Raw genomic sequence first — 16,919 nt, forward strand, 5'->3', positions numbered from 1 at the left:
TAAAATCTGGGAGACTTTTTTGCCTCACTGTATATATGAAATATCTTAGATACCTTCTACATATTCTTGCTCTTCAGTTTGACCAAAGGGTCCAAACTTTAAAGAGGCTCCTATGAAAATCTTTTTTATTCAATTTGTAATATTTATTAAATTAATCTAATTTTGAGGAACTGTTGCACCTTTTATAAAAGTAGCGATTTTAGAGGTATTTGCGGGCTCTTGGGGATCTTATGTTGTGTAGTTTAGGCAGATCCACCTCTAATTATCCACGGCTGCTAATTCAGTCTGTGGGGATTACCTCACAAATTAAGCCACAGAAGGGGATGCTTCAGGAGCTGCAAAGAAAAGTCCATGGTAAAAGGCACCTTCCGGGCACTAACGCGTGGAATCAATGGGTTAGCTTGCGCTGACCCAGTGTTTACTGCACAGGGAAAAGTATTTTTTTATGAGACAGCTAGTGTTAACCTCGGAGCTATTCCCTGCACAGCAAATGCAGCGATTAATTGAATTCCTCCCTGTGATTTGAATATATTCTCCATAGGGCCTATCTATCCCTGTAAGGGTAGTAAAATTTGGAGGTGGTCATCGGATGCAATGTCCAAAGTATGGAGCTACTGTATTTAAAAGTGAGGTTATTAAGAGGTGCTCCAGAGAATCCATTTGGTTACAAATGTCACACTGTATTATGATGATGGGGGTTAATGTACCATTATCTGAGCCTTGGTCGTGTCTCTTAGGAATGAAAATGCCAAATCTGGTTGTTTTTTCAATAATTTACTGATGTTGGCTGAGGCATGTGTGCCATGAGGCTTGATGGTACCCAGGAGTCAAACCGCTAAAATGTCCAGATGCAAGAGATTTCGGTATAATGGTAGAAACTCTCTATTAAATTTTGAAAATATCTGGAGTTAATGGCTCAAATCTCAATATGCTTTGGGCTTAGAATCTACTTCTGTCTCTACGGTTAAAACCTGCGAGCACCTATCTGTATGACATCTATACTTGTGTATATGAGCTAGGTTCGGTTGAATCACCTGTCACGATATGCAACCAGTTGATATGCAGTTTATTGTTTTAATTGTACTGTAATTTTGTTTATATTAAGAAGTTCCGTCTTAATAAGCTGCAGCGACTCGTTTCCAAAATGGCTCTAAGAACAAAATATTTAAAAATGATTGAAATCATTAATCTTGACATAATCTACCTACTTTTGAAGGTATGTACCACTACCATCTACATACAGATGCAATTTAAATAGAAAATTGTCAGAGGGAAAGGGATTACTATCTCTAAATGCATGGAGCTTTTCCCAATATGCTATAAATATTCCCAATACACTATAAATAAATGTCTGCCTATTACATTTGGTTGAATTATGTATTGTTTCTCTTAGATCTCAGCTGCCATTTAGTAAGAGATTGCAATAAACTATCTGCTTGTTCACTTACATACTCATCCAAGGCCATAATTCTCTATTACTGCCATAAATCTTCCTTCTGGTTATGCCTTAGTCTTATAGACTTTTGGCAAATTATGAAGTAAATTAGTAATTTCGGAAGTGGGCACATTCATGGAATATCCATAAGAAATTACCTTACTCAGAGTTTCTTATACTTATTTGCAAAATACTTATGCTATAGGACTTATGTGAGATAATTGTCTAACGGTCTTATTATTACATTACAGAGTATTAGTGTAAGATAACTTATCAGAGCAAATCAGTATTACATAACAACATTACTCCACACATCTACCTTCTTTATAGTGATTGTCTCATTAATTATCCTGGCTGGAATTTATCTTTTTAGATGTCTTCCTGGGAAATCTTCTTGGATTCTATGCATGTTCAACTATTACATTTTGTTAAAGATCCAGTCTCTTCCTCCTGGAGTTAACTGGAATAAAATCAAATCTACCTCTAATGGGTAACTTATGCCTTGACCTATTACTGTGCGGATCAGCAATAGTGGGGTCAACTCCTTAGTAAATCTGAAATAGTAACAAATAGTTTTTTGAATTTTGGTGAGTAGAAACGTATTTGTCGGTGTCCACTTCCATTTGACAAATAGCAGAATGATTAACAGCAGTTTTTTTTCTTGTTAGTTCTGATTCCATACCATCAGTTTATAAATACTTCCAATAGCTTGAGAAGTTGTGAAGAAAAAAACTTTTCGCCCTATGAAGTTAGCACTAAATGAGCAAGGAGCTGCTCAAAATCTTCTTTGCTGGTATCATGTGCCCTGATGTTCACAGGTGGACCTAAGTTTCCACCAAATCAGGAATCGGAGCAAGATTTGGGCATGTTTAGAGGAGGAGAGTTTGCTCCTTGGGCAGGTTGAGGGTATTTCCTCCTAGTTATGGTTGCTGGGTTGGCCTATTATAAATTCTGCTGAGTATTTTAGGAGACAAACAAAAACTTTTTAAGCAATGAAAGGGAAGTTCTAAAGTAGTGGGAGGTTATGTGAAATTTTCACTTTTGTGCACGGTTGTTCTTCGGATATTACCCTTTCAGACACCTTATTCCTCTGGCAACACATCATCCATAAACAGGTATAGGACGGAACAGCTAGTTACAACTGTGATGACCCAAAGCGTTTTGCTGTATTTATTCCATGTGTTTCATAGGTTAGGTCCTATAATTATGAGTGAGAAACCTATCAGGGTGGGCATGCACATTTATTCCCTTCCCTGTATGTCCTTACAGTGGACTCTATTCCAGAGAGATACCCATTCGCTTACTACACTTTATGAGCAAGGCTGACAGCCAGATACTGTATAGTAGCTCAGGAAATTACTCCTGGCCTGCGAGAATGTGTATTAGATACAACAAGTGGCACGGTCATACTAAGCAGCTGTTAGATGGACAGTGTCAGTCCCCAGTACTAGAAATAATACTATGCAGAAAATAAAGGCAGCACTAGTTCAGGTAAATAAATAATAACGGCATCGCCAATTTAAAAACCAACGTGAAATAGATATATGCAGCATGGTTGATTATAATTGAGGTTTTTATATTTAAAAATACTATGTACAACAATGTATTGTAATAAACATCACATTAAAAACTGTAAAAGTAAATTAAAAGTAGAGCTCATATACATCTCTATAGAGTCTAAGTGGGATAGTGATTGGTAGAAAGCCCCTGTTTCAGAATTAGCAGGAATACTTAGAAAATGTCAATACATTATGGGGGTCATTCTGAGTTGATCGCATGTAGAAACTTTTTGCTGCTCGTGCGATCAACTAGACGCCACCTATGGGGGAGTGTATTTTAGCATAGCAGGGCTGCGTTCGCTTGTGCAGCCCTGCTATGCTAAAAAAGTTTTCTGCAAAACTAGACCAGGGTCAGACTTACTTACTCTGTGCGACGGATCCAGAATTGACGTCAGACATCCACCCTCCAAACACCTGGACACGCCTGCGTTCGCCTCACCACGCCTGGAAAACGGTCAGTTGACGCCCCGGAACCCCTCCCGCCTTTCAGTCTTCTTGCGATCGCCGCTGTGATCACTTTTTCTGCTGGCGGCGCTGTGCAATGACGTGTGCGCAATGCGTCCATCGCGCATGCACATTTCCGACCCGTTTGCACTGCATCGATGAACCGCTGCATGCGAATGGGCCAGAATGACCCCCTAAATACGGGTACCTTAGACAGTCTGTATGTGCACATTATGATGGTTGACAGCAGGGTTAGACTGGTCCACAGGGGTACAGGGGAAACCCCCATAGTGCCCCACTGCCTGGGGCCCCAATTCCTCCTCTAGGGTTCGGATTCCAGACTGTACACTTTTTTTATATATTATGCATATGTTATAGTGCAAAGGACTATTGTGTATTTTCTACTGTGCATTGCTGTTATTAATCTGGTACATTATCATGCATGCACTAGCAGTATTTACGATAGATATTTGTCAAGGGGCCCAGACCATGCACTCAGTAATGGTTAGCCAAGCTTCTGTGACAGCTGGCCACACCCCCTCTGGAGACTGGCAACACCCCTAAATATGGGCCCTTACCACTGCATTCCCCCAGTGGGCCCTTCATGCCCCAGTCCGACACTGGTTGACAGGATATTGCCCAGCAAAGAATGGAATATTACCAGTTTAGTTGAAGACGTGCTGTCCATAAAATATAGTCAGTGTTCTTGCAGAGTAGTAGTTGGCTGATGGAGAGCATAGGGTGGAAGAAGATATTCACAGGTAAAGTCAGTTTGGATGTGAGGAGAAAATAGTTCCAGGATGTGTATATTGGTAGACTTTTCTGCACTAAATTTGTTTTTTGGAATCCTGTTTCCCATATCCTAATTAGTCTCCCTACCATATTTGGTGACATTCTGATTGCTAGATCAAGCTACAGATGGGTCTGAATCCCGACACCACTTGAAATCCCAGCGCCAGAACCCCAACTGACAGCATCCCAAAGGTAAGTATTGGGGTCCTGGAAGGAAAGGGGGGGGGGGGTTAGGGTAATGCACCAGAGGGGCGTTAGCCGTAGCCGCCACCCCCTGTGTCCTTAGCCCTAGCCACCGCCCCCTGGGATTAGCCGGAGCCGACACCCCCTGTGTCCTTAGCCCTAGCCACCACCCCCTGGGATTAGCCGGAGCCGACACCCCCTGTGTCCTTAGCCCTAGCTGTCTCCCAAAGCGGATTAGTGTAGGGGGCAGGAAAGGGATAAATTAATTACCCCATCCCCTGACGGCATTCTAAAAGTGCGGATGCCACGGTTAGTCATGTGTCCACCGGCATCCCATCCGCCTGGATAGCGTATCAAGCCCAAACAGCTGCTAAAATAATTAGTCCCACTAATACTGTAGATCCCACTGGATCTCATCCAATGGCTGTTTTCAGCAGTCACAAATAATGTTCTAACTAAAATAAAAACCTGACTAAAGCAATAGGATCTTATTTATACCCCCCCCCCCCCCAAGAAAAAACAACAACAAAAGCTGTATATTCCACTCTACTTACATATATAACCAGCTTTATTTTAAACTCAATTTTACCTTAAATGTTATCTTTCATTTAAACATAGATGTGTGCCAACTGCAATATATAGCCATGTGCAATCTGTAATTTACGTAACATACAATTTGTACCAGGAGATTCTTCAGGGTAATAAGGCAGCGATGGCGATACATTTTCTCTGGTGCCCCGTTATGCACAGTGTTACTGTGTGCCCTATTGTGTTTGCACGGCATCACTCCGTTTTATACATTACATCTGTATAGGGGTGTAGTAGGGTTTGCCGGCGGCCAGCATACCGGCGCTGGAATCCCGACCGCCGGCATACCGACAGCTGGGCGAGCGCAAAAGAGCTCGCCACAGCGCGCCACGCTATCTATTCTCCCTCCAGGGGGGTCGTGGACCCCCAAAAGGGAGAAAACATGTAGGTATGCCGGGTGTCGGGCTTCCGGCGCCGGTATACTGTGCGCCGGGATCCCGACAGCCGGCAAACTGAAGACCACCCCTGTATAGTATCTGTCACTCTGGGGTTTCCAGTTGTACATTTCCGGAAAGTTTGAATGGTTTGCCTTTTTCAAAGTCCCCCATATCCCTTCTCTCAGCCTAATAATCATGAACAAAGTAATTATGTATGGGAGCCAGACTGGAGTGCAGTCTGCAGTGAATAATGTAATCTAGTAATGACAGAGTTGGTGTCACCAATAGTACCTGGCTAATAGCATTTCATGCTGTTCCTCGGTATGGAACCAGTACATTTAAATTCATGGAAGTAAACTGTGGAAGAAAGATAGATTAATCTGTGGCTCCCTAAAGAACCAACACAAGATGAATAGCGTAGTTCCATTAGGTTACAGTGTCAGCAGTTTGTCATATCACAATAATCTGAGCCTGTAACAAAATTAAAACGTTTTAATATAGTTCAAAGAAATGTAAGTATTTAACACTTTGGGGGTTATCCTATTAGCCCTGCTGCTAATAGGATATCCCCCTTTGTCAGCTTGGGTGACAGCTACTGGTCAATTGCAGCAGTACAGGGGTTAAAGAGAAAATATGAAAATAAAAATCTAACTGTACAGTAAGCTGGGTTATAGCTACCCCTAGTGGTCACTTATTTTTAAACATGTTGAGTTTCATTACCCTTTAGAAACGTACAGAAAATAATTGTAAATTAGACTTCTATTACGCAGCAGGTTCTGCTAGATGGAATGTTACAATTGTTGGGGTGTTGTGTGGGAGTTCAGTTCTTTCCTTACTGTAACAAATGTTATCATTTTTGCTCCCACTGTTTGCAGGTTTTTTTTAAGTTGAAAGTTATTATTTTAATGACACCCTCACAGGATTCTAAGGTAAAGATGTATCCAGCCTTTACGAAAGATAAAGTGGAAAGAGATAAAGTATCAGCCAATCAGCTTCTGTCATTTTACAGTCTGTGTTTGAAAAATGACAGTTTGTAGCTGATTGGTTGGTACTTTACCTCTCTCCCACTGGCGTATTTATAATGGGTGCAGTGTGTGCAGTGCACATTGGCCCCCGGAGTCCAGGGGGACCCGCACCGCACACCCTTCACCCATTATTTTCAATACTTACCTCCCTTACTAGTCCCGCGGCACAGCAGCAGTTTGCAGAAATCACTGGGGAAATGGCACGGGGCCATTGTTATGGTGTTTTGTGCATGCGCTGTAGGAAAATCACTTGGAAAATGGCCATCGTGCCTATTTCTCAGAGACCTGCACATGCGCTCTAGACTGTGGGACAGCGCTAGGGTCCCCTAGTGACCCTAGTGCCCAGAGCTACAGCGCTTCCGGCTATAGAGGAGGGGGCCCAGACAGAGTCTGCACATGGGCCTCTTCCTCTCTAGATGCCCCCCTGCTCTCTCAGCTTTATTTCGCTCCAAGGTTTGATACATCTCCCCCAGTGGAATAAATACCGTGGGGGCAGGGGATGCAGCTGCTACAGGGCCCGGGGATGTCCCCAGGGCCCGCTGCTCCCCCTGCACCCGGTCACGCATTAATTGGGCAACCGCGTAGACAGCAAACACTTCCAATGAAGCCCGGCACGATTAGCCTGGTGAAGCTTGTTGGCCAAGCCCCCTTTGCTGACGGATCCGACAGCAACCAGGAACTTCTCCAACTTCTCACTTCCACCACCGCATTGGCCGGCCGGCAGGCAGCATCTCTTCCTTACTCTGTCTCATCCCCTACTTGAGTCTCTGCTTCTCTCTCCCTCCCTCTCTCTCTTTCTACTCCCATCATCTCTACCTCCCTTAAGTCAGTAATTCCCTGCTTTCCTCCTGTTTCTTTTTGCCCTGCTAACCTACCCCTCAGTCATCGCGGAGGCCTGGCCAGGGGTACATCATACTTGCCTACCCTCCCGGAATGGCCGGGAGGCTCCCGAAAAACGGGTGACCCTCCCGGCCCCCCGGAAAAGAGCAGGCAAGTCTCCCGATATCCGCGGGTCACCCCCTGCCCGCCGCCCACTTAACGAGTAAAGTGGGCGGTCCGGGCAGGCGATGACGCGTTTCTTGTTGAATCGCGTAATCGTAACCACGCCCCCTGCTGTATAATGCCGGTAATTGCGGCATTACACACCAGGGGGCGTGGCTTAAATGACTCTGACCAGAAGCCACACCCCGTTCAGCCTCTGGCCCGCCTACGTTCCGCCTCTGTCCCGCCCCCTGTCACGACACCTCACTGCCCGCCCCCTCTGCTGAGCCGACGGGCTGCTCTCTCCCGGAGAGAGCAGCCCAGAAGTCGGCAACTATGGGGTACATTCTCTCCAGCTGGAGCTGATTCAGACACCCGAGACCATACAATGGTGCAGCAAGTTCATCAAGTGGGACAAGGTGAGAGAGCAGAAGTGCGTGCAAAGGGAGGGTAACAAATAGTAAGAAAGAAAGACAATCTGTCTGGGGTGCACTTGAATTCAAATCTAACTTTTATTAATTTACCTTAAAAAAATGTTTTTGTGTATCTTATAGTAAGACAGCAAAGCGAAATATGGTTAAAAATAGCAAGTGTTTGTGTGAAAATTATGAAAATGTGATTTAAGAACAGAAAGGAAATAAATTCCCTTTCAAACTGTGTTCAAACTGAAATCTAAATTGTAGTGTAAAAATAAAGCAGCCAGTATTTACCCTGCACAGAAACAATATAACCCATCCAAATCTAACGTTCTCTGCACATGTTACATCTGCCCCCCCCTGCAGTGCACATGGTTTTGCTCATTAGAGAAAGGTTTTGCTGCTGCGATCAAGTCTGATTTAGGCCTTTAGTCAGGCTCTAATTATAAGTGTTCATATTCAACATTAAAATGAGTAACTTGCATACTAAACACTCTACACCCATGAAGTATTATTTATGTCCAAGAAGCTGCTGAGCACTTTGAAGTATGTATGTGTATGTATATATATATATATATATATATATGTGTGTATATTTATATATATGTATATGTGTATGTATGTATATATATATGTATATATATATGTGTGTATATAGATATATATATGACGACATAAAAATTATATATTTTTTTGTATGGATGATTTTTACCTGTTACACTTTTGCTGCAGATAGAAGTCTGTTTGTAATATACTATAAAGATAAAGTTTCTCATTTGATTCATATACTGTGTAGATTTAAAAAACTAGAACTGTAATTCATTTACATATATGTGTGTGTGTGTATGTATGTATGTATGTAAGTAAATATAAACTTTTCTCTTACGTCATAGAGGATGAAGGGGACTCCGTAAGGACCATGGGGTATAGACGGGCTCTGCAGGAGACATGGGCACTATAAAGAAATTTTAAAATGGGTGTGCACTGGCTTCTCCCTCTATGCCCCTCCTCCAGACCTCAGTAAGTTCCTGTGCCCAGAGGAGACTGGGTGCATTACAGGGAGCTCTCCTGAGTTTCTCTGAAAAAATAATTTTGTTAGGTTTTTTATTTTCAGGGAGCACTGCTGGCAACAGGCTCCCTGCATCGTGGGACTGAGGAGAGAGAAGCAGACCTACTTAAGTGATAGGCTCTGCTTCTTAGGCTACTGGACACCATTAGCTCCAGTGGGAGTCGGAACGCAGGTCTCCCCTCGCGTTCGTCCCAGAGCCACGCCGCCGTCCTCCTCACAGAGCCGGAAGAAAGAAGCCGGGTGAGTATAAGAAGAAAGAAGACTTCAAAGGCGGCAGAAGACTTCAGATCTTCTCTGAGGTAACGCGCAGCGGTAACGCTGCATGCCATTGCTCCCACACACAACACACACTGCAGGCACGGATGAGTGCAGGGTGCAGGGGGGGGCGCCCTGGGCAGCAATATTACACCTCTAGGACTGGCTAGTACATATATAGGCTGCGGAGGCAGTATATATTAAAATCTCCCGCCAGTATTACAAAATTGAGCGGGACCGAAGCCCGCCGCTGGGGGGGCGGAGCTTGATCCCACAGCACTAACCAGCGCCATTTTCTCCACAGAGCACTGCAGAGAAGCTGGCTCCCCGGACTCTCCCCTGCTGGACATGGTGACACAGGGCAGAAAAGAGGGGGGGGGGGGGGGATTTGTAAGGCGCAGTGAGTGCATTATATACAGATAATTATATATATAAAAGCGCTATTTATCTGGGAATTTTGTTTCCAGTGTGTGTTGGCGCTGGGCGTGTGCTGGCATACTCTCTCTCTGTCTCTCCAAAGGGCCTTATTGGGGAACTGTCTCCATATAAATATATCCCTGTGTGTGTGGGGGTGTCGGTACGAGTGTGTCGGCATGTCTGAAGCGGAAGGCTCATCTAAGGAGGAGGTGGAGCAAATGATTGTGGTGTCTCCGTCGGCAACGCCGACACCTGATTGGTTGGACATGTGGAATGTTTTAAGTGCAAATGTGACTTTATGGCATAAAAGGATGGACAAAGCAGAGTCCAGGGAAAAAGCAGGGAGTCAATCCATGGCTTTAGCTGTGTCACAGGGCCCTTCAGGGTCCCAAAAACGTCCTCTATCCCAAATAGCAGACACTGATACCGACACGGATTCTGACTCCAGTGTCGACTACGATGATGCAAGGTTACACCCAAGGGTGGCCAAAAGTATTCATTATATGATTATTGCAATAAAATATGTTTTGCATTTCACAGATGACCCCTCTGTCCCTGACACGAGGGTGCACATGTTTAAGGAAAAGAAACCTGAGGTAACCTTTCCCCCATCTCATGAGCTAAATGAGTTATTTGAAAAAGCTTGGGAAACTCCAGATAAAAAACTGCAGATTCCCAAGAGGATTCTTATGGCGTATCCTTAACCTGCTCGGGACAGGGTACGGTGGGAATCCTCGCCCAGGGTGGACAAGGCTTTAACGCGCTTGTCCAAGAAGGTGGCGCTACCGTTTCCAGACACGGCAGCCCTCAAGGATCCTGCTGATCGCAGACAGGAAACTACCTTAAAATCTATTTATACACATACGGGTGCTTTACTCAGGCCGGCAATAGCATCGGCATGGGTATGTAGCGCAGTTGCAGCTTGGACAGATACTTTGTCAGCTGACATTGATACCCTAGATAGGGATACCATTTTATTGACCTTAGGTCACATTAAAGACGCAGTCTTATATATGAGAGACGCTCAGAGAGGCGTTGGGCTGCTGGGTTCGAGAGGCAACGCCATGGCGATTTCGGCTAGGCGAGCCCTGTGGACCCGCCAATGGACAGGTGATGCCGACTCAAAGAGGCATATGGAGGTTTAACCTTACAAGGGTGAGGTTTTATTTGGGGAAGGTCTCGCGGACCTGGTTTCCACAGCTACCGCGGGTAAATCTACTTTCTTGCCTTTTGTTCCCCCACAGCAAAAGAAAACTCCACAATATCAGATGCAGTCCTTTCGGTCGCATAAGTCCAGAAGAGGTCGGGGGTTCATCCTTCCTCGCCAGAGGTAAGGGTAGAGGGAAAAGAACGCCTGCTACGGCTAGTTCCCAGGTGCAGAAGTCCTCCCCGGCTTCCACTAAATCCACAGCATGACGCTGGGGCTCCACTAAGGGGGTCCGCACCAGTGGGGGCACGTCTTCGACTCTTCAGCCAGGTCTGGGTTCTGTCAGACGTGTGATCCTTGGGCGCTGGAAATTGTGTCCCAAGGCTACAAACTGGAATTCGAAGAGTTGCTTCCTCGCCGATTTTTCAAGTCTGCCTTGCCAGCTGCTCCCCCAGAGAGGGAAATAGAGTTAGCTGCAATTCAAAAGCTGTGTCAACAGCAAGTGATTATCAAGGTTCCCCTAGTCCAACAGGGGAAAGGGTACTATTCAACCCTGTTCGTGGTCCCGAAACCGGATGGCTCGGTCAGACCCATTTTAAATCTAAAATCCCTAAACCTGTACTTGAAAAAGTTCAAATTCAAGATGGAATCGCTCCGGGCAGTGATCTCCAGCCTGGAAGGGGGGGGGGGGATTTTATGGTGTCACTAGTCATAAAGGTTGCATACCTTCATGTCCCCATATATCCTCCTCATCAGGAGTACCTGAGATTCGCTGTACAGGACTGTCATTACCAGTTTCAGACGTTGCCGTTTGGACTTTCCATGGCCCCGAGAATTTTCACCAAGGTGATGGTGGAGATGATGGTGCTCCTGCGCAGGCAGGGAGTCACAATTATCCCATACTTGGACGATCTCCTGATAAAAGCGAGATCGAGAGATGAATTGCTGAAAAGCGTGTCGCTCTCCCTGAGAGTGCTACAACAGCACGGTTGGATTCTAAATCTGCCAAAGTCTCAATTGATTCCAACGACTCGTCTATCATTCCTAGGCATGATTCTGGACACGGAACAGAAGAGGGTTTTTCTCCCAATGGAAAAAGCCCAGGACCTCTAGAACATGGTCAGAGACCTGCTAAAACCAAAAAGAGTGTCTGTTCATCAATGCACTTGAGTTCTGGGAAAAATGGTGGCAGCCTACGAGGCCATCCCCTTCGGCAGGTTCCATGCAAGGACATTTCAGTGGGACCTTCTGGACAAGTGGTCCGGGTCCCATCTACAAATACATCAGAAGATAAGCCTGTCCCCCAGGGCCAGGGTGTCTCTCCTGTGGTGGCTGCAGAGTGCTGATAACCACGGATAACCACGGACGCGAGCCTCCAAGGATGGAGAGCAGTCACACAAGGAAGGAATTTTCAGGGACTATGGTCCAGCCAGGAGGCTTGTCTACACATCAACGTACTGGAATTGAGGGCCATATACAACGGCCTATGACAAGCGGAGAATCTTCTTCGCGACCTACCGGTTCTGATTCAATCAGACAACATCACAGCCGTGGCTCATGTAAACTGCCAAGGTGGGACAAAGAGCAGAGTGGCAATGGCGGAAGCCACCAGGATTCTTCACTGGGCGGAAAATCACGTAAGCGCTCTGTCAGCAGTCTTCATTCCGGGAGTGGACAACTGGGAAGCAGACTTCCTCAGCAGACACGATCTCCATCCAGGAGAGGGGGGACTTCATCAAGAAGTTTTTGCAGAGATAACAAGTCATTGGGGACTTCCTCAAGTAGACATGATGGCGTCACGCCTCAACAAGAAACTTCGGAGGTATTGTGCCAGGTCAAGGGACCCTCAGGCAGTAGCGGTGGAGGCCCTGGTGACACCATGGGTGTTTCAGTCGGTCTATGTGTTCCTTCCTCTTCCTCCCATCTCAAAAATATTGAGAATCATAAGACAAAAAAGAGTGCAGACAATACTCATTGTTCCAGATTGGCCTCGAAGGGCCTGGTATTCAGATCTTCAGGAAATGCTCACAGAAGATCCGTGGCCTCTTCCTCTCAGGGAGGACCGGTTGCAGCATGGGCCCTGCGTGTTCCAAGACTTACCGCGGTTACGTTTGACGGCATGGCGGTTGAACACCAAATCCTAGCTGGGAAAGGTATTCCGGAAGAAGTCATCCCTACGCTGATAAAGGCTAGGAAGGAGGTGACGGCAAAACATTATCACCGTATCTGGAGGAAGTATGTATCTTGGTGTGAAGCCAAGAATGCTCCTACGGAAGATTTCCATCTGGGCCGTTTTCTCCACTTTCTACAGACAGGAGTGGATATGGGCCTGAAGTTAGGCTCCATTAAGGTACAGATTTCGGCCCTATCTATTTTCTTTCAGAAGGAATTGGCTTCTCTTCCAGAAGTCCAGACTTTAGTAAAGGGCGTGCTGCACACCCAGCCTCCTTTTGTGCCCCCAGTGGCACCATGGGACCTTAACGTGGTGTTACGGTTCCTAAACTCTCACTGGTTTGAACCGCTTCGGACGGTTGAATTAAAATTTCTCACTTGGAAGGTGGTCATGTTGTTGGCCATGGCATCTGCGAGGTGGGTGTCCGAATTGGCGGCCTTGTCTCGCAAGAGCCCCTATCTGATCTTCCATATGGATAGAGCGGAGTTGAGGACTCGTCCTCAATTTTTGCCCAAGGTGGTTTCATCATTTCATATGAACCAGCCTATTGTGGTGCCTGTGGCTACGGGTGACTTGGAGGACTCCAAGTCCCTGGATGTAGTCGGGGCCTTAAAAATCTATGTAGCCAGGACGGCTCGGGTTAGGAAAACAGAGGCACTGTTTGTCCTGTATGCAGCCAACAAACTTGGCGCTCCTGCTTCAAAGCAGGCTATTGCTCGCTGGATCTGTAACACGATTCAGCAGGCGCATTCTACGGCTGGATTGCCGTTACCAAATTCGGTAAAGGCCCATTCCACTAGGAAGGTGGGCTCTTCGGCTTTACAGCTTTGCCGAGCAGCTACCTGGTCGGGTTCAAACACTTTTGCAAAAGTTCTATAAGTTTGATACCCTGGCTGATGAGGACCTTGCGTTTGCTCAGTCGGTGCTGTAGAGTCGTCCGCACTCTCCCGCCCGGTCTGGAGCTTTAGTATAAACCCCATGGTCCTTACGGAGTCCCCAGCATCCTCTAGGACGTAAGAGAAAATAAGATTGTAAACCTACCGTTAAATCTTTTTCTCCTAGTCCGTAGAGGATGCTGGGTGCCCGTCCCAGTGCGGACTATTTTCTGCAAGGCTTGTATATAGTTATTGCTTACATAAGGGTTATGTTACAGTTGAAATCAGTCTTTGCCTGATACTGTTTTGTTCATACTGTTAACTGGTTGCGTATATTCCAGGTTATACGGTGTGGATGGTGTGGGCTGGTATGAATCTTGCCCTTGGATTAACAAAAATCCTTTCCTCGTACTGTCCGTCTCCTCTGGGCACAGTTCTCTAACTGAGGTCTGGAGGAGGGGCATAGAGGGAGGAGCCAGTGCACACCCATTCTAAAGTTTCTTTATAGTGCCCATGTCTCCTGCGGAGCCCTTCTATACCCCATGGTACTTACGGAGTCCCCAGCATCCTCTACGGACTTGGAGAAAAAGATTTACCGGTAGGTTTAAAATCTTATTTTTTTCTATTATCTATATATGTTCTCACCATATTTAAAAAGTAGCATTTTGATATTTCAGCAATTCCTTTGCAGTATGAACCGTTATCTTGTCAAGAATGTGTTAGATGTGAAGTCTGCTATGTAGATAATTCCTGTTCAATGCAATGCTAACACTTCTTTATCTTTATAGGTTAATAAATTGTGCGGTACTTCAAAGCAGAGAGTGTCACGGTCAGTACGCGCTGGAGCAGATTTGTATATTAATAAAAAAGTATTCAAGGCCAACACAGAGAATGAGGAGACTTTAACTGGAAAAAGGAGGTAAATAAAAATATATCCATATTACCTGGTGTCTTTTTATGTGAGTACACATGTGCAACTCTGCAGGAAGAAGATTGAGTGCTTCTTTATTGCACGGAACACAGATTGTCTGAAGGCTTACCTGGAAGAGAATACAGGTTCACTATCAGTGGAATACTATCATGCAGATACTGTATATGCTGTTAACAGTGAATTATGGGGTTCCTCCAGGGCTGGCGAGACATCTCGATGCTAAAGAGCTGGTGCAACCAAGCATTGTGGAATGGTCACGCCCCACTCGGAATACGAGGCTCTGTAAACACTGAACCAAGGAGGGGCGCTGCTCTGCCTCTCTTACTGTACAGACGCTCACTAAACAAGTTTAGGTTCATGCATTTGAAACTTCCCTAACTTACCTCCCAGCAGGGTCAGACTGGCCCACAGGGGTATAGGGGAAACCTCTGGTGGGCCCCACAGACTGGGGGCCCACTCCTTCCTCTAGGGATCAGGTTCCAGACTGTGCACTTGTATTATACATGGTATGATACGTTGCATTAAACTACACAAGTCTATTGTGTATTTCAAGCCTCTGTGGGGGTTGGTCACACCCCTTTTTTAGGTTGACCACACCCCTAAGTGTGGGCCCCTATCACTGCATTCCCCCGGTGGGCCCTTCATGCCCCAGTCTGGCAATGCCTCCAGGTATCCCTTTTTTGCTCTGGAAACTACTCAGGACAGGATGTATCATGCATTGGACATTGCATGTAATATATCCCACCACTTATTGCATGCATTACAGCTTATTTAGCCGTATGCATGAATAAATGCAAAGGACAGCTATTCCGATAAGAGATATGGTGAATATATACTGAGTAATGAACTACATGCAATGTACATTGTAGCATTGGCATTTTTATCATAGGTGCAATGTGTGCGGTGCACACGGGCCCCTGTGTCCAGAGGGGGCACACACTGCACCCATGTTATACTTACCTTTCCAGAGTCCCACATCGGGCACTGCAGCCATGGCAAAAGTGGTCACTGCGCATGCACAGTAGTGAAATTAGTCTCAGGAACATGTTTCCGGAGACCTGCGTATGTGCAGTAAACTCCAGCGCAATGTTGAAGCCTACAGCACCGTGGAGAGGACGGGGCCCACCTGGAGTCTGCACATGGGCCTCCTCCTCTGTTAAAACGCCCCTGACTCCAGGCCTTAAATAGAACTGCAGCAATTCCACCTGCCAGCTTAAGCACCAAAGGTACAAAAAGTCATATACCTGTATAGCAATATAGTACAACTTACTAAATGACACTTGGAAAAATAAAATGTGTTACAAGCTAGAGGTAATGAAGTGATGTGGGGGGATTATACATTGATAAACTTGTCATACGACTTTGGTACTCACTCACTGCTACATAGAAATTACCAAACTGAGCTATGCTGAGGAACCTGTATGCCGGCATTGGAAGGGGCAATGGGTATATATGTTATGGCTGACTGTCATTATGGTCTTGTGGGGCAGATGTATTAAGCATGGAGAAGTGTAAGGTGATAAAGCACCTGCCAGTCAGCTCCTAACGGTCATTTATCAGACCCAACCTGATTGGCTGGTGCATTATCACCTTCCACTTTTTCCCTTCTCCAGGCATAAGGCGTCTATTCAATTATTGTGCTTGACATTAACTATACACTTTAAGCTAGCTTATCAACTAAAAATAACGACACGGACACAACTGCGTTGGATTAAATGGTCATTGAATTTATTAATTGGAATGACCTCACCCGTAGTGGGTGGCCAGGAAAACGCTACCACTAACCAGCTCTAGTCACGATCTTACAAAATGGCGGCGACTAAACGCCCCAACTGTCATGGGTGCGACTGAAACGCCCCATCTATATATATCAGCATAACCTGTGCTGCGAAGGTCTCACCACCCCTTCCTATAGCAGAGTGAGGACGCTCCCCAAGGAAGCGCCCCTCGCCCCCCCACAAGGGCAGGACACACTCGCCGTCCTTCAAAAGGGGTAAGTGCCCCACAACACCACTTATGCTACAAGTGACCGCTGGCCAGTAGCGCCTTCCCGCCCACTAAGTCTGAAAGAAAGATAATAGTAAGCCAAATTGAAAAGGGCCAAATTAGTGAGCCAATAGGGCGGGTGGGTGGGCTTCCAGACGACAAGAGGAAGCACTCTGGAAGTTTCTACCTTACATGTACTAAACACCTCCCCTACACTCACCAATAGGCTGGCCCTATCCAATTATCACTCACTCAAAACTCTGATC

General features: G+C 45.8%; 1 protein-coding gene across 4 annotated transcripts in view; it reads left to right on the top strand.

Moving 5' to 3' along the window:
* GPC3 (glypican 3) overlaps positions 1-16,919 on the top strand; it is a 1,559,491-nt gene that overhangs the window by 759,205 nt on the left and 783,367 nt on the right. For all 4 annotated transcript variants that reach the window (XM_063937475.1, XM_063937478.1, XM_063937476.1 and 1 more), the window contains exon 4: positions 14,525-14,655. In XM_063937475.1, coding sequence (XP_063793545.1) covers positions 14,525-14,655 — 131 coding nt within the window. The remainder of the gene's footprint in view (positions 1-14,524; positions 14,656-16,919) is intronic.

The sequence above is a fragment of the Pseudophryne corroboree genome, chromosome 8, assembly GCF_028390025.1.
Source record: "Pseudophryne corroboree isolate aPseCor3 chromosome 8, aPseCor3.hap2, whole genome shotgun sequence".
In the NCBI taxonomy this organism is placed as follows: domain Eukaryota; kingdom Metazoa; phylum Chordata; class Amphibia; order Anura; family Myobatrachidae; genus Pseudophryne; species Pseudophryne corroboree.